The sequence below is a fragment of the Protopterus annectens genome, chromosome 3.part1, assembly GCF_019279795.1.
Source record: "Protopterus annectens isolate FY-2018-M chromosome 3.part1, PAN1.0, whole genome shotgun sequence".
Taxonomy (NCBI): domain Eukaryota; kingdom Metazoa; phylum Chordata; order Ceratodontiformes; family Protopteridae; genus Protopterus; species Protopterus annectens.
Window position 1 is genome coordinate 1,008,695,271 of NC_056732.1, and position 24,915 is coordinate 1,008,720,185.

Below are 24,915 nucleotides of genomic sequence, written 5' to 3' on the forward strand. Positions count from 1 at the left end.
CACAGACTGCACCACACGTCACGAACACGATAGCTGTGGATTTGGCATTTGCAGATTCGGCATAGTGTAGTTTCGGTTAACTGCACTTTTCACTATTCGGTCTCGATGTACTGAATTTCGACATTTCAGTACATCGAGATTGTCTAGTGTATATATATATATATATATATATATATATATATATATATATATATATGTGTGTGTATATATATATATATATATATATATATATATATATATATAAATAAATATATATGTATGCATATGTATATCCTGTAGGCGTCTGATAGTCATCCCAATATAATAGGCATTACATCCGGAACACCTACAAAAATAAACAATCCCTTTAGTATTGCTATTATATCATCCAGATATACTGATAGTATAATTTAAATGTTCCACACTTATATATGGCCCATCAGTGATGTATTCACACGGGTCTACTTCACATGATTGAACATTAAAATGTTCGAATTCCATATGGCCGAGACCATATGATCGAACATCTGAATGTTCGAAAATGTGTAGACCTGCAAAACACAAACAAAAAATAAACTGTGTATAGCAGGGGGGCAAGCCCCCCTGCACCCCACAGCCCCCGAAACTTAAATATAGCAACTCCGAGATCATACTACAACGAGGACAAGGGAAATCTCCCAGTCTGCACTGTATGGCGATCCCCGTTAAGAATTAAAAATTTGAAATTCTGAAGGGGACCCATCCACACATATTACATACCCTGCATTTATGCATCCCTTTGTCCTTTGTGGTAATACAAGGTTTTTATGGCTATCTAGTGGTGTCCTTCTGTAAAATCATTTTAAAATTAATACCCCTTTTGTATACAAAACTGGGTTTGTTTCCTACCGTTCTAACCAACTTACTATTCCCCTGTATTATCTTCAGTTGTTACTAATAATATTTTTAATATACAAATAACTGTAATTTCTAAATTTCATGTTAAATTTCTATTATTATTCAGTGGGGTAAAAGGGGTAATAACCCTTTGAGGGACAAAATTTCCCTTAAAATGGGTAGAAAAAAATTACCTCTTTTCGCTTTAACTTCATTTGTTGTATTTTTCAAAAACTGCTTCTTATACCCTCTGTTAACAAATAAGGAAGTAATAAATTCCACTTCTTTCTCAAACTCCCCCTCATCAGTGGTCATGTGATAGGCCCTAATATATTGCTCCTGGGTATGTTTTTCTTCATAAAGGATGGATGATAGCTACGATAGTAAAGGTAATTATTAGGAAAAAAAAACAGTCTTCCTATGTATACCACAATCACAAAGCCAACTTTCTTGATTCTATTTTAATTTGACATCAGGAAGTTAACATCCAAACCACAGTCACCTAAAATAAAATGCAAGAAATTAGACATACAATTTAATATGTCATTGTTCATTATAGCATTTTAAGTATTCCCTTCAATTATTAAAAAATGATATTCAACAAACCTATTGTAGTAATCCAAAAAGAAACCAGGATGCAGGTAAATGGATCCTTCAACAAAGTAGTCAAAATGTGAAGCAAAAACAGAAGAAGGATCCAGACAGGGTAAGCGCTTTCGCAGCTACAAGCTGCTTCATCAGACCAGCCTATTGTAGTATATTATTCTGCTTTCTTCTTTTAAGGAACTCATGATATCATATTCCCACCACCCTAAAACAATGCTGGCAAAAGCGGGGGCAGCTTGGGACCCCACAGCCACCCCCTTATTTTGCTTATAACATTTCTTGTTGTGACGACCCACCACTGCCAACCAGTAATCAAGGAGCCTCAATCCTCACCACTGGCAACAGTGGGGGACATTCAGTGGGAGGATAACAGGCCCACACACAGTGTTTTCAGATGCAGCTCTCTGCATCAAGTGCAGCTTCCTCTACCTTCCTCCAGATCCCCAGAAAGACTCCCCATTGGCACAGCTATTGAGTTGAGATCTCAGCTGAGTGACCAAGCCAAGGCCTGCAGCACCTTCTCTGTCCAACCAGTGCTTCGTGTCCCTGCCCATGTAGCTGACACATGCACTCTTTGAGGTTTGATTTACACATACACACACCCAGGAAAGGCTGGCACAGGTTTACTAGCTATGCCCCCTTCTGCCCAGACTATAAGGTTGTTACCACTACCACCAGTCACACCTTATCAGCTACTTTAGGGCCCTTAACAAAGGGTGTCCAATCTTAGTGTGTAATATTAATACTAGTACAAATGGTAGTTTGACCCAAGAGCAAGGCTGTTAGTAATGGCCCACACAGTGCCACCAAGTAAATATGCACGTACTTTCAGAACTTAAGTATCGCTACACAGATCAGCCACAATTAAATGTTTAAATATATTTAATAATAAATAAGAAAAGAACAAGAAAATACTCAGTATATATTCACAGTGACATCAGAGTTCAAAACCACAGCAAATATTTAAAATAACATTGCAGTACATACTCACACAGCTAAAGAAAAACAAAATCTAAGCTAAACTTCACTATATTCCTGACAGTATCTGAGGGAGTTATTGTACGCTGATAACTTACTTAATTAGAGCAAGGCAGGTGTGGTGAATGGTGGTTCTTGTTGTCAGGTCCAAGAGAGAATACATAATGCTCTGTCTCACTGAGAGACTTCTCAAGATAATATCTAAATTATTACTGCTGGGATAGCTTGCAGAATGACGTAATTTCTGGTCATCTAACTTCTAGTCCCCAGGCAAAACTCCCATTGCTGACAGCTGATAGTATTTAGCATCTACCTGCTAAAATGCATAGACAAAGGCTTTTGCTTACATATTTGGCAGGTGCTGGAAGTCATAAAACAATTGCATTCCTTCTTGCTTCCAAAGTAGCAATTAGTTCACCCCAAAGACAATACAGCAAGCTTCTTAGTACAGACTTTGTGTCTCTAGCTGCGTTGAAACATCTTTATGGCCTAGCTTATAAAGTAATTTAATTTTAGATATTTTTTTCTAAAGTTTGCTGGACTGAGGTTAACCCTCCAGTTTCTTCTGTCAAAACATATACATTTAAACAGTTACAACAGTGTATGTATATTTCTGTTCTTTCCAGCAGGGAACACCATTGATGCATTTCAAACAAGTGCTTTACAAATATCTTTTCAACACAAACATCTGTACAAAGCAGTTTCACATACACATGACATATAGTTCTGATACATTTGTAACACAAGCATCTTATAAAAAATAGTTTGATATTCACAAATGACATATAATTATTTACAAAATGCTGTGCTGGCAGTACCTCCTTTTGCCACACTTCCTCTTCCCCTCAAAGACTCATGCTAGTTTTTCAAGTGACTCTTGAGAAACATTGCTTGAGAAGTATGAGCCTTTCTGGGAGTAAATTACCCCATACCCTGTCTTGAGATCCCAGCTGCCTTTGCGTTGCTGACTCCATTACTGTGTTGCACTGTCATATTATATGCCTGAAACCTTAGGCTCCAACATAGTAATTTGGGATTTTGCTGGCTGGCGTCCTGCAGCCATAGATCCCTCTCAGACTCCCTTGCCTTATACTGCAAGTACTTAGCACTAGGGCCTCTCTATCATGGTAAGGTTTCATCATGTTAACATGATAGAAATTGTGCCCCTGCCTCCTGCCTACCAGCTCTACCATGTGGTTAACATCACTGACCTTCCTTACCACATTGAAGTGTCCCTCCCAAGCTACCTGCAGCTTGTGTCTGACAGGAATGAGAACCATAACCTGCTGCCCCACAGCATACCCTCTGTCCCGAGCATTCCTGCCATAGCAGTCCTGCCATAGCAGACCTTTTTCTGCTGTTGGGCTTCTGCCATGTTCTCCTGGGCCAAGCCCATGAGTTCCCTGAGCCTTGCCCTAAGGTTTAGGACATATGCCACAACAGACTCCTTGTGGAATTTGCACTCACCCTCCCACTCATCACAAATCAAATCTAGAGGTCCCTATGCCCATACAGCAACTCAAATGGTGAAAAACCTGTAGATTCCTGGGGCACCTCTCTGTAAGCAAACAACATATGGGGCAAATATTTGTCACACCCTTTCTTAAACTGGTCTGCAAATGCCCATAGCATGGTCTTTAGTCTAGAGTTTAACCTCTTAACCAGAACATTAGTTTGGGGGTGGTAGGGGGTGGTCTTTAGGTGTTTTATCCCACAGTGTTTCCACAGACAAGCCAGCAGGTCTTACATGAAATTGCCATCTCTGTCAGTCAGTTTCTTTTGAGAAACCCACCCTGCTGAAAATCTCTAACAAAGCATTTGTCACCTTTTCTGCCTCCATGGAGAACAGAGCCACCACCTCAGGGTATCTGGTAGCATAATCTACTACCACTAGGATATACTTATTTCCTGTGGAACTTGGGGTACTCAGAGGCACCACAATATCATAGCTACCCTCTGAAATGGCTCCTCATTCACAGGCAAAGGCATCAATGAAGCTTTGACCTTGTCTCCTGTGTCCTACTTTTTGGCTCTGCTCACAGGTCCTGCACAACCCTGTTACATCCCTGGAAATCCCAGGCCATTAAAAATTTTACATAATATGTCTGTTAGTACACTTTATGCCCATATGACCTACAAAGGGAATGTCATGGGCTAGGACTAGAAGTGCCAGACAATAGGGTCTGGGCACTACCAACTGCTGTGTTCTCTCACCCTCTAGCCTTCCCTCAGAGGTCCACTCTTGATACAGTAACCCTTTGTCCCAGTATACAGGTTCCCCCTTTTCTTGAGAATCAGGTCCCTCCCTAGCTACCTCCCTCTATCTTTGGAAGGTAGGGTCTTAAGTCTGAGCCTGTCTCAACTCTCATTTTGTAACCCTTCCCAGCTCCCCTTCCACAGGAAATCTGGTATCCTCTTGACAGCAGTGCCTCACTGTCAGCCTGGGTGCGGGTTCCTATTACGTGATTGAAGTTTTGAAACTTCGAACACGACAATGTCGAACGTGTCTGTTCGAAGTTTCAAAACTTTGAATGCGGGGAAAAAAAGATGCAGCAGTAAACTAACTGTTGCAAGCAGGGGGGCAAGCACCCCCCGCATATACCAACTCCGAATTCACACTACAGTGCAGTAAAGTGAAATATTCCCTTTCTGCACTGTAGCGTGGTCACAGAGTTGGTACATTTAAAGAGCGGGGGGTGCAGGGGGCTTGCCCCCCTGCTTGCAACAGTTAGTTTACTGTTGCATCTTTTTTTTTTTATGTGTTCGAACTTCAGCAAGTTCGACTATATGGTTTCGACCATATAGGGTTTAAACTTGTTGAAGTTCGATCACGTAATAGGAACCCCCTGGGTGCTACTACTCACCTCTGCCCTTGCAGTCACTCTGTCCAAGGTAACATCAGTACCCCCAAGTAGCTGTGGCTCACCTTCAGTCTCACTGCTGCAGGGTAGCACCCTCCCTAAAGTAGCCACCTCACCAGTCCTGACTTCAAGTGTGCAGTCTGTTTGGGTGGCCCCCAGCCTACCAGACCCACATGCCTGTCTCCAAGCCTGACTGTATTTAACTGCATACACACAAGGTACTGCATTATCAAAATCATTCCCTATCAGGACATCTGCAGGGCTGTATTCACACAAACCTACTTGCTTGCTTCTTTTTTCACCCTCCCAGCCAAAGTGAACCCTAGCCAAAGGTATTTGGAATGAGGACTGGTGTAGACTGCCCAAGCAAGTAGTGTTCCTCTTCAACCATTGCAGGCTTCACAATGGTTAGGTCAGAGGCTGTGTTTCCCTTGACAGTGGCCTGTTTCTCCTTTCTGGTATTGGATCAAGTTGCAGATTTCTTTGGAGAGACTGATAATTTGCTGCAAGTTTTAGAATTGAAGTGGCAGTTAAACCTGAATGCTGAATGTTATCCTGGACTCAATGAATCCTTAAATTTAAAGTGTGCCTTAAGATGGTTACAGTAATGTCAGTTCACACCCACCTTTTACTGTTCAGAATTATTCATGGCCACTTTTTACAGTACTGCCTCATACACACCCATTTTTCTACTATTTGTTCAGTCTTGTAAATTAGTTATATTTTTCAAGAGGTTTCATTGGATGTAAAGCTTGTTATTATAATATGACGTGTTACTGTCTTTTATACACCAGTTTATGCATTTATAGTTCATTTTGATGACGTTCCAACACATTAAAGGAACGAAAGCTTAAAACTCACCAAGAGGGTTGTTTTTATTTTGTTTTTTTTTTCATTTATACACCTTTAAGAAGTTTTACTGTATATAGGATATAACCTCTTGTGGTAGTTTGGTACCCTTGTTGTCTCCAGACAACTTACCACTGGCATTCTGTTATTCCAACTTACCGGCTCCCCTACCTTTTGTTCCCCACCTTGCCTCCATGGACGTCTATATGCTACGTGGCCCCACTAGTTACATTTACAACATTTAACCCTGGATCCAGGCCGTGTACCTAAACTAGTGACTTCCCCCTGCTACTGCCGGACTTTGTTTGGGCAGTTTAGGCTGCCCACCATGGATTCACTTAGACCCATGTGCAGCACTGGGTGTGCCCTTCCTATGCAGTGATGCCCTGCTTGCTAGGTATAGGTCTCCTTTTTTCCCCCAACTCATCTGTGGTGTTGTATTCCCTATCTGCCAACCAGATTCTCATGTCCTCAGGCAAAGTGATAAGGGCTTGTTCCCTCACCAAAAGATCTGCCAGCCCTTCAGATGTGGTGACCTGACACCCATTCACCCACCTATGAAAATAAGTGCTTAACTCAGCAATATAATCACACACACTTTCATCTGCCTTGCGCCTATGCTCACAAAACTTTTTTCTATAAGCTTCAGGTGTTAACTTAAAACATTCCAATAAACAATTTTTAACTGTATTATAATTTAAGCAATCAGTATCAGACAATTTAGAAACAGCTGTTACAGCTTTACCATGGAGTGAGGGGGTCAGAAACCATACCTAGAGCCCTTGGTCAGCATTATACTGTTTACATACCCTTTCAAATATATGAATAAAACTATCAAAGCTATCACCCTCTGTAAATTGTGGAAAAAATTTACTGACCTTTATTGCTTATGGGGTTTAGTTATTCCCTTTCCCATTACCTCCATGACTCCGGGAAGAGTCAGCATCTCCTTTTCATGTTGCCTCTGCCTCTAATTTTCATCAGCTTCCAGATGTCTCAGTCTCTCTGCTGAGTCTAATTCCAAACATTTGCCTTCCAGGTCAAGTCTCTTTAACTCCAGATGGATTTTTACGTCCTGTGAGGCAAAGTTGAACTCTTCATTTTCTGAGAGTTGCTGTACATCCCTAAGGCTAGTCTGGTTGTCCTCCTGGTTGCTGGTCTGTGATGCAGCTGTGACTAAGGCTGCAGTCATTTCCACTTTAGTCAGGTTGGCATGCACCAGTCCTTTGACTTGGCACATCTCAGCCAACTGGCTCCTTGTCAGCTTGCCATAATCGTCTGCTGACATCCTTGCCTGCTTTCCATGACTAACTAAGCTAATAAAAAATAAATAAAACTATTGTGATATGAAACTCTGAATGTTTACCATGTGGCTGCTTGAGAATGCAAACACCTTCTTTAGTGACCACTGTTTACAAGGTCTATATTAGAACATCGAAGTTTCAGAACTTCGAATGTTCTAATTTCGACCCCTATTAAGCGAAAATTGATAACATCGAAAATTCAGAACAGCGAATTTTTTCCTAGGGAAAAAATTTGCTGTTCCAAAACACATACACACAACACAAACACACCAAACAAACAGCAATCCACACACACACACACACACACACACACACACACACACACACACACACCTAAAATCTTACATCTAACCCTACGCTAAACTGTACATACACCACTGTCTACCCACTTACCTTAACCCAAACCCTAACCCTAACCCTAAGGTCCATCATTATCACACACACACACCTCACCTGCGCCCTAACCCTAACTCACCAACCCCACCCTAACCCTCACGTCCACACATTCGCACACTTAACTGACCCATGCCCTAACCCTCACGTCCACACAATCGCACACTTACCTGAACCCAACCTGTAACTTTCCACCATAGTGCTGAAAATAGCGAAGCTACAGGAACTGACAACCAAATTCTTTCCCTAGGAAAGAATTCGGTTTTCTGAAACTTTGCTATTTTCAGCTTTCGCTTAATAGGGTCGATATTAGAACATTCGAAGTTCTGAAACTTCGATGTTCTAATATAGACCCCTGTTTACAGGCTACAGGAGTTTAATATCCACACGACTGAATCCCCATATGTGATGTGATCCCACCACTGCCATCACTTAATATATATTGTGATGACTCACCACTGCCAACCAGTAATCAAGGACCCTCAATCCTCACCACTGGCAACAATGAGGGGTGTTCACTGGGAGGATAACAGGTACACACACAGTATTTTCAGATGTAGCTCTCTGCATCAAGTGCAGTTTCCATTAAGAGCACACAGAGACCACAGTCTGTCCTGGGATGGTTCTTCTACATTCCTTCTGATCCCCAGTAAGACTTTGCACTGGCACAGCTATAGAGTTGAGATCTCAGCTAAGTTACTAAGCCAAGACCTCCAGTACCCTCTCTGTCCAACCAGTGCTTCGTGTCTCTGCCCATGTCGCTGACACACACGCACACTCTCTTTGAGGTTTGATTTATACACACACACACACACACACACACACACACACACACACACACACACACTCGCACCTGGAAATGGCTGTCACAGGTTTACTAGCTATCCCCCCCTTCTCCCCAGACTATAAGGTAGTTACCACTGCCACCAGTCCCTCCTTATCAGCTACTTTAACAAAGGGTGTCCACTCTTATTGTGTAATATTAATACTAGTACAAATGGTAGTTTGAACAAGAGCAAGGCTGTTAGGAATGGCCCACACAGTGTCACCAAGTAAATATGCAACTACTCTCAAAACTTAAATATCTGTACACAGATCAGCCACAATGAAATGTTTAAATATATTTAATAATAAATAATAAAAGAACAAGAAAATGCTCAGTATATATTCACAGTGCCATAAGAGTTCAAAACCACAACAAATATTTAAAATAACATTGCAGCATAGGGTCAAGCAAATGAAGAAAAACAAAATCTCAGCTAAGCTTCACTATATTCCTGACTGTATCTGAGAGAATTACTATACCATGATAACTTAGATCAAGGCAGATGTGGTGAATGGTGGTTCTTGTTGTCAGGTCCAAGACAGAATACAAAATGTTCTGTCTCACTGTGGGACTTCTCAAGATAATATCTAAAATACTATTGCTGGGATAGCTTGCAGAATGACATCATTTCTGGTCATTCTAGTTCCCAGGCAAAAGCACCATTGCTGGCAGCTGGTAGTATTTAGCATCTACCTGTAAAAATAGATAGACAGGGCTTTTTGCTCAGATATTTGGTAGGTGCTGGAAGTCATAAAACAATTGTATTCCTTCATGCTTCCAAAGTAGCAATTATTTCACCCCAAAGACAATACAGCAAGCTTCCTAGTACAGCCTTTGTGTCTCTAGCTGCATTGAAACTTCTTTATGGCCTAGCCTATAAAGTGATTTAATTTCATATATTTTCTAAAGTTTGCTGGACTGAGGTTAACCCTCCAGCGTCCTCTGTCAAAACTTATACATATAAGCAGTTACAACAGTGCATGCACATTTCTGTTTTCTTCAGCAGGGAACACTGTTGCATTTCAAACAAGCACTTTACAAATACCTTTTCATCGCAAACATCTTTACAAAGCTGTTTGACATACAGTTCTAGTACATTTGTAATACAAGCATCTTATATAAGTTAGTTTAATATTCACAAATGGCATATAATTGTTTACAAAATTCCAACTAGCTGTGCTGTGACAGTACCTCCTTTTGTCACACTTATCAAACATAAAGTAATTGTTGTCCAATAATACTTTCAAAAGTTCACAATAAAAATTAGTCTGAGAACTAGAAATTCTAATAAAAGTGGTAAGATATTTACTAGTATACTCAATTCCCTTATCATGAGGTATGGCAGTTAACAGGAAACTAATATCAATAGTAATCATAGTGTTTTTCTTAGAATCAAAATCATAAGATGCAGCAAGCATTCTAATTTTATTTAAAAAAAAATCACAAGTCCTTTATAAAAGATTCAAGTTGTTGTGTAATAGGATTAATGACTGCATCTAAAAAGAGGGAAATCTCTTTGGTAACATAATTGGAGGCTAACATTCTAGGTCTAAAAGGGGGATTGCTGGGATCTTTGAAATACCAAACATCACACCTAAAACCGGATTATCTATCAAGAGAAAGTTGTACATTTCCAAATCTACACATCCTTCCATATAAAAATAAATTAATAGTACTTTAACACTTATACTTCATTAACTGGAATCAGGGAATAATCATCCTGTTTTTTTAACACATTTTCCATGGCTGAAATGTATTGTGCTTGGTCCATTACAACCAAGCCCCCTTGTCACCTTTCATGCATCTAATTGAATCATTACTACTAATTCCTTTAAAGCTCCTTTTTCCTCAATATTTAAATTATGTACAGAATTAACATGGTTCTTACAAAGTATTTCCCTTATCTCTTTCTCACAAACACCCTCAAATAGTTTGTGTATTATTTAGCACAGGATTGTATGTAGAAGACTTTTTAAACTTACTTACAGGTAAATTTACATTTTTAAAGATTACAGGATAAGATTAGAGAGCATATATGTTCCATCAAAAAGGGTGATGTAAATAATGCTCTAGATAAACACTCCAAGTGTTGTAAAAATATAAAAAAATGCTTTTTTCTATTCTGGAGCAAGATTCTCTTGATATAAGAGGTGGAAACTGTAAGAATAGATTAGAGGCAAAGGAGACCATTTGCAGCTTAGATTTGGTGCTGACAAACACCCTGGTTTGAATGAAGCAATAAATATTAAGTGTTTTTAAGTAATAGAAGGCTTAAGGTAAAGAATGAATAACGACTTAGGTTTTATACAGAGTTCATTGTTTTATTTCATTTTATGTTCTTTTGTCTTTGATACGTGATTTTAATTAATTGTTTAATTAAGGATTTAATAGTATCTTAAATGTCAAACGTTCGTTTATGTATTTAAGTGATATGAATTTTTTAGTGTAACTATTCTGAAGAAGTCACTTGGTTGATGAAAGCAGCTATTAAATCATTATTATGCTAAATTCTATTCCCTATTTTCTGGTGATATTTTTGGTGTTTGATTGTTTTATTACCACTATTGGTCATGTTTGATTTTAGTTCATTGTTATATCACCTGCAAGACTAGGAGCACACACATAATCTGTGCGTTTCACATGTCTATTTTGCCATTGTTGAAGATCGAGGGACCACCATAGATCATTTAAATTTGACTGGTATTTACCTTCCAAAGTCAGAAAAGCATATTCTGCATTATTCTCTATTCTAGAGTGTATCTCTGGTCACTCTTGAGAGCTAATTGTACCACTGATATTATTCATTGGTGGGTCCATTGCTGACAGCTTTGGCCCTTGAAGAAGCCACCTAATGCAACCTGCAAAAAAATGTGGTGATTTTTTTCCACTAGAAAAGTGACAGCACTGGAAAACTTGGAACTATTCAGAAAGATTTCAGGAAATATCATGCTATTCTGCTTCTTATAGGCTACTTGGAGGTAACCTCTGTGTGTTTCATGTACTGAACTGTTAGTTTTTCTGTTCTGTTTGACAGTATGTGCATAAGAATGCACAGCTAGGAACACTGACATCACACTGGGGAACCAAGTGCTAGAAAACTATCAAAAAGAAGTGTGATGGATACATTGCAGAATGTCTTGCAAGACTGTAAAAGAGGTTTAGCCCTTCAGTCAAATGAAGTCATTCATAAGATTCCTTCAAAAAAATGTTGATACTTATCTAATAAGTTGAAAGCATCATTGTGGCTTTACAAAAATAAAGCTTCTTGAAGGACAGTAGGTTCTTAGCTTAACAGTGTGACCTATGGGTATCCCATGTGACTTTTTGTGATCATAACAAAGCATTTAAGGATGTCCATGAATCTATGCATTTTCAGTTCTTGTGCACATGAAGTTTCTAAGCATTTCTTTAGGATGAAGGTAATGTGTTTTTATTGCAGATTGTTTGTCATTAAAACTTCAGTGAATGCCTGGAACTCAGCCTGGAGAGCTTTGTTTATAGGAGTTAGCAATTATTTTCATTTCTGATATTTTCTTTCAGGTGCTAATGCCATTCCCATTTTGTTTCCCACAGAATACCAAGATCAGAAGTTATTTTCTGCACTCCTTATTAAGTGTGTTGTGCAGCTGGAGCTAATTCAGACCATAGACAACATTGTATTTTTTCCTGCTACGAGCAGAAAAGAAGATGCAGAGAATCTGGCAGCTGCTCAGGTAATGGCAGGCTGAGTGCACCTTGTTTTCAGGCTGGAAAATGTCTAATAACTTGGAGTTTTAAGTAAGGTTTTGAAAATAAATGTGACCATTCATATAGAAGATGCCCACAGTCAGTATTTTATGATTATACTAGGGGTAAAGCTTTCTACATGCGATACTCAGTGAATGTAATTGTAATAAAATTGTTGGTTTATTTTTTTTTCTAAATGTTTTTGCAGATATTATGATAGATCTGGTAGGACATAGCTGATTAGAGTTTTGTTGGTTTTACACACATACATGGTATCAGGACTTGCCATGGGAGAATTCATTATTAAATAACAGAGAAAAGAGACCCTACCCTCCAATGTATATTTTTTCTCACTTGTAGGTATTTCAGTCATCAAGAGCTGAAGGAAAGATAGCAATGTATTACATGTTGTTTATATGGAAGATCTCCTCATCCCCAGGAAAACAAATGCACAACACAAATAGAAACAATTCTTGTGGTAACTGTTTATGCTGTCTAGGTACAAGTCCTCCACTAAAGGGCAGCCAAGGAACATGTGTAGGTGGAGGCAGAGGGAGTTAAATCCAGGATTGTAAGATACATTTCTTTAGCAACTCTTTCAAGCCTTAATATTCTGTATTGAACTTCCATTTATTTAAAAGCATGGTCATGGACTCCAATGAAGAAAATCCTGCAGGTGTAGTTGATAGTATTAGATTTGTGACACTGTACAGTTACTGTGATCTGCACATCAAAGCATCAGCCAAACACAACTGTAGTGGACTTAATTTTATTACTGTTGTGGCAAAACAATCTTGTTCATGCATTTACTTACTTTCTTACCAAGTTCTGGTAGTTCACCTCTAAGAAGCAGTTCAGTGGTCTTTTTTGGTAATCCCTTTTCTGACAGTGGTACAGTAATACCACTGAGGTAGTTCTATAGCTAGCTAATATATGGACCAGGGTATTTCTGATGGTTATTTGGACATGAAGAAGGTGTAGTGCATCATACTACTTTACCAGCCTTGATGCGAGTCTCTTCTCGATGTAGATCGAGACACCTTCCTTTCTTTCCCTCTGGTGCAGTACCTGGTCTGAATGTGTGGAAGGCATTATACCCTTGCACAGCGAGAGTACTCTGCTATTTTAAACCATGTCTCAGTCACTACACAAGCTTCAGTGTTCTCCAGGGTGGGACAGTATTGTAGGGAGTGGAGTTCCTTGTTTAGACTCCTAGTATTGATCACTAACACTCCTAGTATTGATCAGTAACACCTTCATATTTTCCTTTGGTTGTTTCATTATATTGGTATGTTAATCAGGTTGGCATTGCCTAAAGAAAGAACTATGGGGTGGGCATTGTCTTTGCCAGTAATCAAAACCACATAGGGGACAGATGCAAGCCATCCCCATCCACGGTGAAGCAACATGGTCTGTTGATCATATCCTCCCAGGCTGATAAATATTGGACCCCCTTTGAATGACACCAAAAACTAAGCCAGTTATTGAAGTCAGTTATTTTTTGCTCATATTGTGGCATCATTCTTGGAGAAGGAAGAATGCTACTCAATGCTAGGTTCATACCTGTCTTGGACACACAGTCTGAGAGCTCCATCATGTCTGTCTTCGTATAGTCCAGGGAGGTAAACCTCAAGTCAGTGACACCTACATGAGCTATGACAGAGTCGTATTGGTACTTATTATTCAAGGACTTGAGTGCATGCTTGATCTGACAGATCCTGGCACCAGACAGGCAACTAAACATCACTCTTTCCTTTCTCGTTCTGGTAAGATGCACATCTGTATTTCTTACAATGGAGTATGTTTGGTTGGGTTGATGCTTGCCTTACAGGCTGAGCATCTGTGACTTTAGGACTCCTTATGCTATGTGAGGATGCAGGCTTAACTTGCTGAGTGTGCTTTGTGCCTTTGTTGTGTTTTGGAGGTCTTTGAGCTTGTGAAGCTTAGGCAAGTTAATCTTTAGAACCTCAGCATATAATGGATTTTGTGTATTGTGATGGCCTTGGAGAGGTGTAATGTGTCATGTACTACTGAAGATTTTGGTATCTGAGTTTACTGCTTCTTTCGGCTTTTCCCATTAGGGATCGCCACAGCGGATCACCTGTCTGCTCATTGGTTCATAGGTAAGTACTAGGCTATCTGCCCGAGGGCAACTGTAAGCCTAGCCAGAATGTGTTGGCTTTCGCTGCCCCCTTAGATTAGTTCTCTGTGCCACTGTCCAGCAGAGCCATGAGTTCTCTGTGCCTCTTTCCAGCAGAGCCACTGCAGTGATCCCCGGGGTAAATTTTCTGTTTCCCATCCACTCGTCAAGGTTTCTCTTGAAGAGTCTTAGCGAGGAGCTCTGCCAAATGTAGACTGGAATCTTGTTCCAGAGCATAAGAAGTCTCTGGGACAGGAATCTCTCCCTCCAGCACGTCCTATTTATTGTTGTGGTGAGGTTTAAATCCCTAGAGCATGTGGCTCGAGGGGATATGGTTTTCTTTAGGTGGAGCATGTCCATCAATTCTGGGTCGGACATGGTCTTGTAAGTGAGGCAGAGATCACCTCTGAGTAAACGGTATGCAACCGAGTACAGCTGGAGTTTCTTCAGTCGGGCTGCATAGAGCATCTGTCTGAGGCCAGTAATCCTCTTGGTGAGGTACTTCTGTGGTCCTTCCAGCTGTTGCAAGTGTCTTGTAAGGTACATTCCAAATGGGGCATTTTACTCTATGATGGGTCTGATGAGTGATGAGTAGAGGGGCACAATAACCTCTTTTGTTCTAGATGCGAACACTTTTGTGATTAGGTGGGCCACATAGAAGGATTTTCTAACCACCTTGGCAATACGATTGTCAAAGGAGAGATTACTATCTACTTGGGTCCCCAGATTCCTTATTACATTTTCTGTATTCAGGGGGCTACCAGGTATGTGGTAGTTCACGGGTACTTGTTTTTTTCCAAAGGGGATGACTATGCACTTTTTGGCATTTAGCTTGAGGCCATGATTTTGACACCAGGTATCCGTGTCAGTGAGACCCTTCTGGAGGATGTCTGTATCAGCCAGAGAGTCAATTATGGCCCCCAGTTTGCAATCGTCTGCAAACTTGGTCAGCCATAGTCCTCCTGTGCTTGCCTGTACCTCTGAGAAGTATATACCGAACAGGAGGGGTCCCAGGACTGAGCCCTGGGGGACGCCACTTGTAACCAGTTTAGAGTTGGACCTAGAGCCTGCAACTCTCACCGTGTGGGTTTTGTCCATGAGCCAATTGGCAACCCATCTCGTGACATAGGGGTTTATGTTCAGGCTGGTGAGCTTGTCTATAATACTAGAATGGGGAATGGTGTAGAAAGCTTTTGCGAGGTCTAGGTAGGCTGTGTGGACCTCCTTTCCCTCGTCTAAAGCCTTGGTAACTGTCTCAAAGAAGTCCACCAGGTTTAGGAGGCATGATCTGCCCTTAACAAAGCCAAATCGGGTAGGGTCCAATGTTTGGAGGTTCCCAGTGTCTCTGTTAATGAGTTTCATGATGATGTGCTCCATAGCCTTGCAGACCAGGCTAGTCAGGCTTATAAGGTGATAGTTCCCTGGGGTCTGTTGTGGCTCCATCTTTGTGGAGCGGGATAACTGTTGCTGTGCGCCACTCTATGGGTACGTAGCCTGTAGAGAGGCTGAGTTTGAAGAGTGTGTTTAGGTGAGGGCTTAGTTCATTTTGGAGTCCATGTAAGACACAGCCTGGAACACCATCCAGTTCCATTGAAGCTGTGTTTTTGGATTTGGACAGGGCTGTTTTAACCTGTGTGTCAGTGATTGCCGGGGCTCTACATTCTTCTGGTATGGTTATGGGCCCTTTAAGGAGTGAGAGGGGGTGAAGTTTGCACTAAACCTGTCTGCCAAATGTTGGCAATATCAGTCGGTTCAGTGTATTTTGTGCCATTCTGCACTAACTCAGAGCAGATCTGAGAGTTTCCACTTAGGTTCTTGGCATAGCTAAAGAATGCTTTGTAGTTATCTTTGGGGTCCTTGGCAGTTTTTCTTTCAAAGCTAGCCTTGGATGATGTTATGAGGGATCTTAGTTTCTTGCTGATACTGATCAGGGATGTCTTTCCTTCTTGGGATTTTACTCTTTTCTGTACTATTTGTATAGTTTGTTTATGACAGGGGTCCACCATACTGGTTTCCTTTTCTTGGAGGAGTGAGTCTTGGTTTTGCTTGGGATAGCACAATCCATGCATTCTTGCAGGTGCTCATAGAGTGCCTTTGTAAGGGATTCAGCAGCTTGGACAGCATTGTCTTTAGCATGGGGGCTGTGAACCTTTCCACCTCGGTCTTAAGTAATATGAAGTTTGCTTTTGAAAGGTTTTTCATGATGGTTTCCTTGATTGGGGGTGGGGGCAGAATGTGGATATCCAGAGTGATTAGTCTATGGTCTGATCTAACCAGCGAGGGGTTGACCTCCGGTGTAGAACTCCGGTCGTCCATGTTGGTGATGACCAGGTCCAATATGTTATCGCCTCTGGTGGGGGTGTTGACCAGTTGATCCAGGGCATTCGAGTTTATGAATTCTAGGAAGCATTGGGCAAGGAAGTTAGTACTTAAGTAGTTCTCCCAGTTAATGTTTGGGTAATTGAAGTCACCCAATATTAGGGCCTTTGGTAGGATCTTCATATTTTCCCGTGTCTCCAGAAATGCGGAATGGGAGTCCTGAGTCATGATGGGTGATCTGTAGCAAGCTACAATTTGAATTGCAGTTTTGCCCATTGTTAGTTGCACATGGATGATCTCTGAGGCATTGTGCTGCGCCACTAACCTGGAGAAGTGGGTATCCTTGTTGAATATGGATACACCCCCACCATTTGTGTTTTGGTCCGGGTTCTGTGGTCGAAAGGTATGGTATGAGTTATAGCCTGGTAGTGCTGGGGTGCTTTCTGGAGTCTTAAACCAGGTTTCTGTTATTGCACATATATCGATGTTCTCCATACTGAGAAGTGCCTCAAGTGCATGCATTTTGAGGTTTAGACTTCTGGCATTGAGTAGCATTACCCTTAGTTTTTGGTTACTTGTGCTATTTACAGTGGTGGGTTTGTCTTTTAAGCCTTAACTAAAAAAGGCACTATGGGGGCGGCAAAAGCCTTAACCAGTATTCGAAAGCCAAAGGGTGACAGGTGCAAGCCATCTCTTGTGAAGCAACGTGGCTTGTTGAGCATGTCATCCCAGGCGGACAGGTACTGGATCCCCTTTGAATGACACCAGAAACGTAGCCAGTTGTTGAAATTGATCATTTTTCTTTATACTGTGGCATCATTCTTGGTGAGGACAGGATGCTACTCAGGATCAGGATCATGCTGACTTGGGCTACGTGATCAGAGAGCTCTTCCATGTCTCTTTTCATGTGGTCCAGGGAGGTACGTCTCAGGTCATTCATACCAACATGGACAATGACAGAGTCGTATTTGTACTTGTTCTGGAGCGACCCGAGTGCTTGTGTTATGTGGCAGATCCTGGTGCCCGACAGGCAGCTAACTGTAACCTTCTCCTTGTCCAGCCTAGTTAGTGGGACATCAGTGTGCCTGACTATAGAGTCACCTATTACTAGTGTGTTGGGTATGTTATTTTGCCTTAAGTGCTGTGATTGCATGACACACTGATTATGTGAAGTATGATTTGTGATGGGGTGTGGAGGTTGCTTGGGTGTCTGCTTTGGAGGTCTCTGTTGCTTTTGCAGATTTTTAGTTAGGGCCTCCAAGTATGTTTTTGTGTATTTATGTGTGTTATTTGCCAGTGTTGATTTAGTAGGTCTATGTGAGACTGGTGGTGTGTTGCAAGTATTTTCCTTCTCCTCATGACTATCAGTTCCAGTCTTGGGTTGAGAGAGCTTTGCCTCCAGCTTGGCTGTATAATTGCATCTCATGCATATATTAGTGTTTGGTGGTAGGAGGAGAGGGTTGTCTGTGTACATGAGGCAGTTGTAACATTGCCTCAAAATGCCCAGATTCACCAGTTGAACTGGAGAGTACACCTGAAACTGCCCTTTGGACATGCCTGAATAGGTAAAGTGAGCATGATTGGCAGTAGAGTTTTTACGGTGTTGTTTCCAGCCCGGTGCCCAACCTTCCACAGAAGGCACACACATGCACACACTCACGCCTAGGGCCAATTTAGAATGCCCAGGCCACCTACAGCATGTCTTTGGGATGTGGGAGGAAACTGGAGCACTAGGAGGCCACCCATGCGACCACAGGGAGGACATGCAGACTCCACACAGAAGGCACCCCAGCCGAGGATCGAACCGGAGAACCTTTTGCTGTGAGGCACCAGCGCTAACCACTGCACCACTGTGGCCGCCCTTTTGCATTCAAGGATACTATATATGTATATCTCTTACAACACTGTGTTATGCAGTGTGAGTAATAGATGTTCATTCAACAGCATGAGACAATTGTTACACTGCCTCAAGATACCTTTCTCAATCAAGCTGGCTAGAGACGTTACCTACCTAATAGACTACAATCTGTCAAATGGCTCTCTGCTAATTCTCCTTTCTGTCCATTCAAACTGGGGTCCCCAAGTCTCCATCATGGGGCCCCTGTTATTCAATATCTTTACTAATAATCTCTGTCAATCCAGCCCACACTCCACACTAATACAGTATGCTGACTACTCCACCATCATCTCTACATCACTTACTCATCCTCACCCAAGATGATCAGCTTTAATAATTGGCTTAAACTCTGGTGTCATTCAAAGGGGATCCAATGTCTGTCTGCCTGGGATGACATGCTGGACAAGCCACGCTGCTTCACAAGGGACGGCTTGCACCTGTCACCCCTGGGCTTCCAGATATTGGCAAAGGCTCTTGCCACCCCCATAGTGCCTTTTTTAGGCAAGGCTCAAATTCTAAACCTACCACCCTAAAACACAAAAAAGGAAAAAAACTAAGGGTAATGCTGCTCAATGCCAGAAGTCTCAACCTCAAGATGCACGACTGAGGCCCTTCTCAGTATGGAGAACATCGATGTCTGTGCTGTGACTGAAACCTGGTTCAAGGCTCCAGAGAGCACCCCGGCACTATCAGGTTTTACCTCATATCATGCGTTCCGGCCCCAAAATCCAGACAACACCAAGAAGGGAGGGGGGGTGTCTATATTCATCAAGGACACCCACACCTCAAGGTTGGTGGCAACGCACGATGCATCGGAGACCATCCAGGTGCAATTAACCATAGGCAAGACTGCTCTGCAATTTGTAGCATGTTACAGGCCACCCTCTCAATCTCAGGAACCTCACATAGCTTTCCTGAAAACACTGGAGGGGATAAATGTATCTCCAAACACCATCATACTAGGTGACTTCAACTACCCAAATATAGACTGGGATCACTACTCAAGCCCCAACACTCTAGCCCAAAGGTTCCTAAAGTTCATAAACTCAAATGCCATGGAACAACTAGTCACCATCCCCACAAGAGGAGAAAACATACTAGATCTCATCATCACGAACATGGGGTCACAATGTTCAACACCGGAAGTATACCCCTCACTGGTGAGATCAGCCCATAAACTAATCTCACTGGAAGTCCACATCCCGCCCCCACCTGAGATAAAAAAGACCACAGTGAAGAACTTCTCAAAAGCTGACTTCACACTTCTAAAGACTGGTGTGGTCTCTTTTAAGGCCCCCGAGCCTGCAGAAACCATTACTCAAGCCGCTGAATCACTTACAAATGCCTTCTAGCAGCACCTACAGGACTGCATGGATCAGGCACTCCCAAACAAAACAAAGACTCTTTGTACCAAAGGCAAGCGTCCAGTCTGGTGGACCCCAGCCATAAACAAACTCTACAACAAAAGGAGGAAGCTACTACAAGATAGAGCAAAATCCTTAAAAGGGAAAACACCTTTGATCATTATAAGTAAAAAACTAAGAGCTCTCATAAAATCATCCAAGGCAAATTTTGAGAGAAAAGTCGCTAAAGACTCAAAAGACAATCATAAGGCCTTCTTTAGCTATGTTAGAAACCTGGGAGGAAACTCCCAGATATGCTCAGAATTAGTTCAAAATGATGTAAAAATTACTGAACCTACAGACATTGCCAACATACTGGCTGACAGGTTCAGTGCAAATCCCCCCCCCCCCCAAAAGGTGAGATATCTATACCAGAGGATTGTAACCCCCCAAGCATCCATGGGACCAGATGGTGTGTCCCCGGTGGTGTGCTCCACGAACTCAATGAGGAATTAAACCCGCAGTTAGGGCAGCTGTTTAATCTTAGCCTCACCTCAGGATACGTGCCTAAGGAGTGGCGTACGGCAACTGTGGTCCCACTTCACAAAGGCGGTGCCTCCACCGACCCTGGAAATTACCGTCCCATCAGCTTGACAAGCCTGATCTGCAAAGCTATGGAGAGGATCATAATGGAACTCATAAATAAAGACATAGGAGACTTGTAGACTTTGGATCCGACCCAGTTTGGCTTTGTCAATGGCAGATCATGCCTTTTAAACTTGGTTGACTTTTTCGAAACCGTCACCAAGTCCATTGATGAGGGAAAGGCAGTCCACACAGCCTACCTCGACCTGGCAAAGGCTTTCGACACAATACGCTACTCAGGTATCATTGAAAAACTCATCAGCTTAAATGTAAACCCATACGTCACAAGATGGGTTGCAAACTGGCTAAGTGACAGAACCCACAGGGTCAGAGTTGCTGGCGCCATGTCAGACTCAAAGCCTGTCACAAGTGGTGTCCCACAGGGCTCAGTCCTGGGCCCACTCCTGTTCAGCATCTACTTTTCAGAAGTACAAGCAAACACAGGAGGATTATGGCTGACAAAATTTGCAGATGACTGCTAACTGGGCGCCATAGTTGAGAACACATCTGACACAGATATCCTTCAGAAGGGTCTTATAGAAACGGATAACTGGTGCCAGAGCCATGGCCTAAAGTTAAATGCCAAAAAATGCATAGTCATACCCTTCGTGAAAAACAAGGTTACCCCTAGCTACCATATAGGCGGCAATCCACTAAGCACAGAAGAGGTTATCAGGGATCTGGGGACCCAGGTTGACAGTAACCTTTCGTTTGACACTCACGCTGCCAAAGTAGTTAGGAAGACCTTCTACATTGCCCACCTGATCATGAAGGGATTCACATCTAGATCAAGGGAAGTCATCATCCCCCTGTACTCATCACTCATCAGACCAATGATTGAGTACAATGCCCCATTCGGAATGTATCTGACACGACACCTGCAGCAACTGGAAAGGCCCCAAAAGTTCCTCACCAAAAGGATAAAGGGTCTCAAAAATATGTCCTATGCTGCCCGACTGAAGGAACTCCAGCTCTATTCAGTCGCTTACCGTCTGCTCAGAGGTGACCTGTGCCTGACATACAAGGCCATGTAGGCCATGTCCAACCCAGAATTGATGAACATGCTTCACCTCAAAAAATCTAGATCCCTCAGAACTACAAGGGCAGGAGACTTAAACCTTGACACTGTTATTAATAGGACGTGCTGGAGGGACAGATTCATCACCCAGAGACTCCCTATGCTGTGGAACAAAATCCCGGTACATGTGAGGCAGAGCACCTCGCTGGCTTTGTTCAAGAGAAATCTTGACCAATGGATGGGAGATCGCAGATATACCCCAGGGATTATCTCAGTGTCACTGCTTGACAGAGGCACAGCAAAATAATGGGCATAGTATCCTCCAAACTAAAGGGGTGGCGAAAGCCACAAAACTCTGGGCTAGGCTTATAAATGCCCTTGGGCATATAGCCTAGTATGAACCTATGAACCTAATCCCTACACTCATTTGAAAGATGGCTCACAACCAACCAACTTCTACTTAACCCTAATAAAACTAAACTACTTCTCTTCCTCCCCTTGCCTCTTCAACACCTCAAATCCACCTTTTGTGTTTCTTCTCTAAACAACACTACTATCAAAGTCGAATTTCACACTAATCTACTTGAGGTTTGCATAGACGATGAACATAAATTTGACATCAACATCAATAATTGCATTAAGAAAGCACACCAAAAACTAGGATTACTTTACAGAAACAAACAATTCTTAATACAAGAATCTAAATTGTCCTTAGCTCAAGCCTACCTACTCCTTACCGTGTTATACATCACCCCAATCTTAACTAACCTCCAAAAATATGCCAACCAAACTTGAACTTACAAATAAAATAGCTAGACTTCCCAGTAATCTCCCATATCGTTCTCACCACTGCCTTTCTTTAAAAAAACTCCACTGGCTAAAATTTCAACATCAACTCCTCCTGACTCATCTTCTCCTGACTCACTCTATCCTTCACTAACCTCTTGCCTGTCCTTCCCTGGCAACTCTCATCTCCCAGTATGTCCCTAACCACTTCAAATTTCCAAACCTAATAAATCCATTGGCAAAATTCTTTATAGCCACTCAGTCACCACTGCTTGGAACAAACTTCCTCTCCATATCAGATCAATTAATAACACTATCAGTTTCAAACTAGCTTTAAAGGAATATGGGATACAACAGAGACCTTGTTTCTGATAAAGGAACCACCAAGGAAAAGAATAGTAGCAGCAAAAACAACCACAGAGGTTCCAAACACGGCAAATACGATCTTTGCTTTGTTTTGTTGATTCTTTTATTCTAAAAAGTACAGAGAGGTAAGCACTTTCACGGATAACAAACTCCGCTTCATCAGACCATGTTAAACACAATGTAACAGATGACTATTTAAATGTTACAGCAGCCAATCAAGTACAAGTCTAGAAGGAAGGGAAAGGTCAGTACATTTAAATTACATACTGTAGTGCAAAATAGACTTGCTTTGTGCTGGCAATTGAAAGCAGCTCACATCCACAATGTTAAACACTATCAAACTATTGCAGCCTTAAAACTCAACACATATACATGCATAAAAACAGATTATTATACAAATAAATAGCAGCATTTATGAAAACAGCAACTAATAATAAAATGTCTAAAAAATCCTGCTGATTCCTTGCTATATCAGCATGGACAGTAATGAAAAAACAAAACAGTCAATCTGTTTGAGAGTCTGAAGACAGAATTGGTAGAACTAATATGGCTATTATATGGTATTAATAAAAACTGCCTGATACTAAATGTATAGTTAACAAAAATGAGGATAGGATGATGTGTAAACTGTGTGATATGCATATGCTACCAAATACGTAGTTGAGAGATATAAATATAGTCATAGAACATCATGATAAACAATTGATTTTATCATATTAACAGCAGGGCTAACGATGTTTCAGAGCTCTTGCTTCAAGGAAAGGTTTTATTGATTCCTTGCTGTTCAAACCTAGGGGTTTGTCAGCTTGTAGCTGAATAATCCATTTCTGTTCTATGGATTCAGTCTTGTTTGATAGATCACCACCTCGAATATTAGCATGCACTAACTCTAAAGCAAAGGACTTGAACTTATGACTGGGGCCTGTCTCATTAACATGCATAGCTAAAGCACTGGATACTTTCACATTTCTAATGTCTCTCAGATGTTCAAGGATCCTGTCCTTGAAAGCCCTGTTTGTCTTACCTGCATAGAAGGAAAAACAAGTAATGCAGAAACAGAAGTATACCAGATTCTTGGTCTGACACTCCGCATAGAAACTAGTGTCAATATTGAAACCAAGTTGGGGGTGAAGGAAATGATCCCCAGTGTGTATGCATATACAGGCCATACACCTTCTACAGGTGTAGGTACCCTTTCTGTCAGATTGGGCATAGCTAGAAGGATTCAATGGTCTATAACAAAGTTGATTTTTGAGAGATTTGTTGTTCCTAAATGTGAAATCAGGCATATTCCCAATCACTCCTTGTAGTTCAGGTATATTTAAAAGAATATCCCAGTTGGCACTAATAGTATCACATACCATGCTGATGTTGCTAGCATAGGTCAAAGGCATCCTAAGCTTATTGCCAACATTCATAGGAGTTTGACTCTGATCAACAATTTGTTCAGGCGTCTGTGCAGAGATAGGGCTATGCTTAATACTAAAATACGGTTTACATCTGCCTTCCCTCTCATTCCAGGCTTCAAGTATTTGTGTTTCAATGACTTCTGTCTTGTATCCTCTGTTTATAAATACTTCCTTAAGTAGGATGAGTGCCTTTTCTAACTGTGCGTCCTCATTATGTAGACGCATGATACGGAAAATTTGCCCCCGAAGCACATTTAGTTTGGTATGATTAGGATGCATGCTATTATTGTGTAGAACGTTATTTCTTCTAACACTTTTCCTATAAACGCTCGTGGACATGGAATATAGGGCATCCCTACTGATCTGCACATCTAAGAACTCTACAAGAGTAGAGGAATATTTATAGGTAAATTTCAAAAAAGTGTTCACTCCATTTATATACTGAAAGAACTCCAGCAAGGATTCTTCAGGGCCCTGCCACAACAAAAAAATATCCACAAAGCGCGTATACCATCTAATCAATGTGCCAGACCTGTCATTGGATAGAATGTACCGATTTTCCCATATTCTTTAGTATGTCTCTATGACTTGCAA

At 41.5% G+C, this 24,915-nt stretch overlaps 1 protein-coding gene across 2 annotated transcripts in view; it reads left to right on the top strand.

Moving 5' to 3' along the window:
• The window catches only part of ARFGEF1 (ADP ribosylation factor guanine nucleotide exchange factor 1), a 4,299,619-nt gene that overhangs the window by 3,506,571 nt on the left and 768,133 nt on the right, over positions 1–24,915 (top strand). For both annotated transcript variants that reach the window (XM_044067163.1, XR_006364243.1), the window contains exon 35: positions 12,246–12,385. In XM_044067163.1, the coding sequence (XP_043923098.1) occupies positions 12,246–12,385 (140 nt within the window). The remainder of the gene's footprint in view (positions 1–12,245; positions 12,386–24,915) is intronic.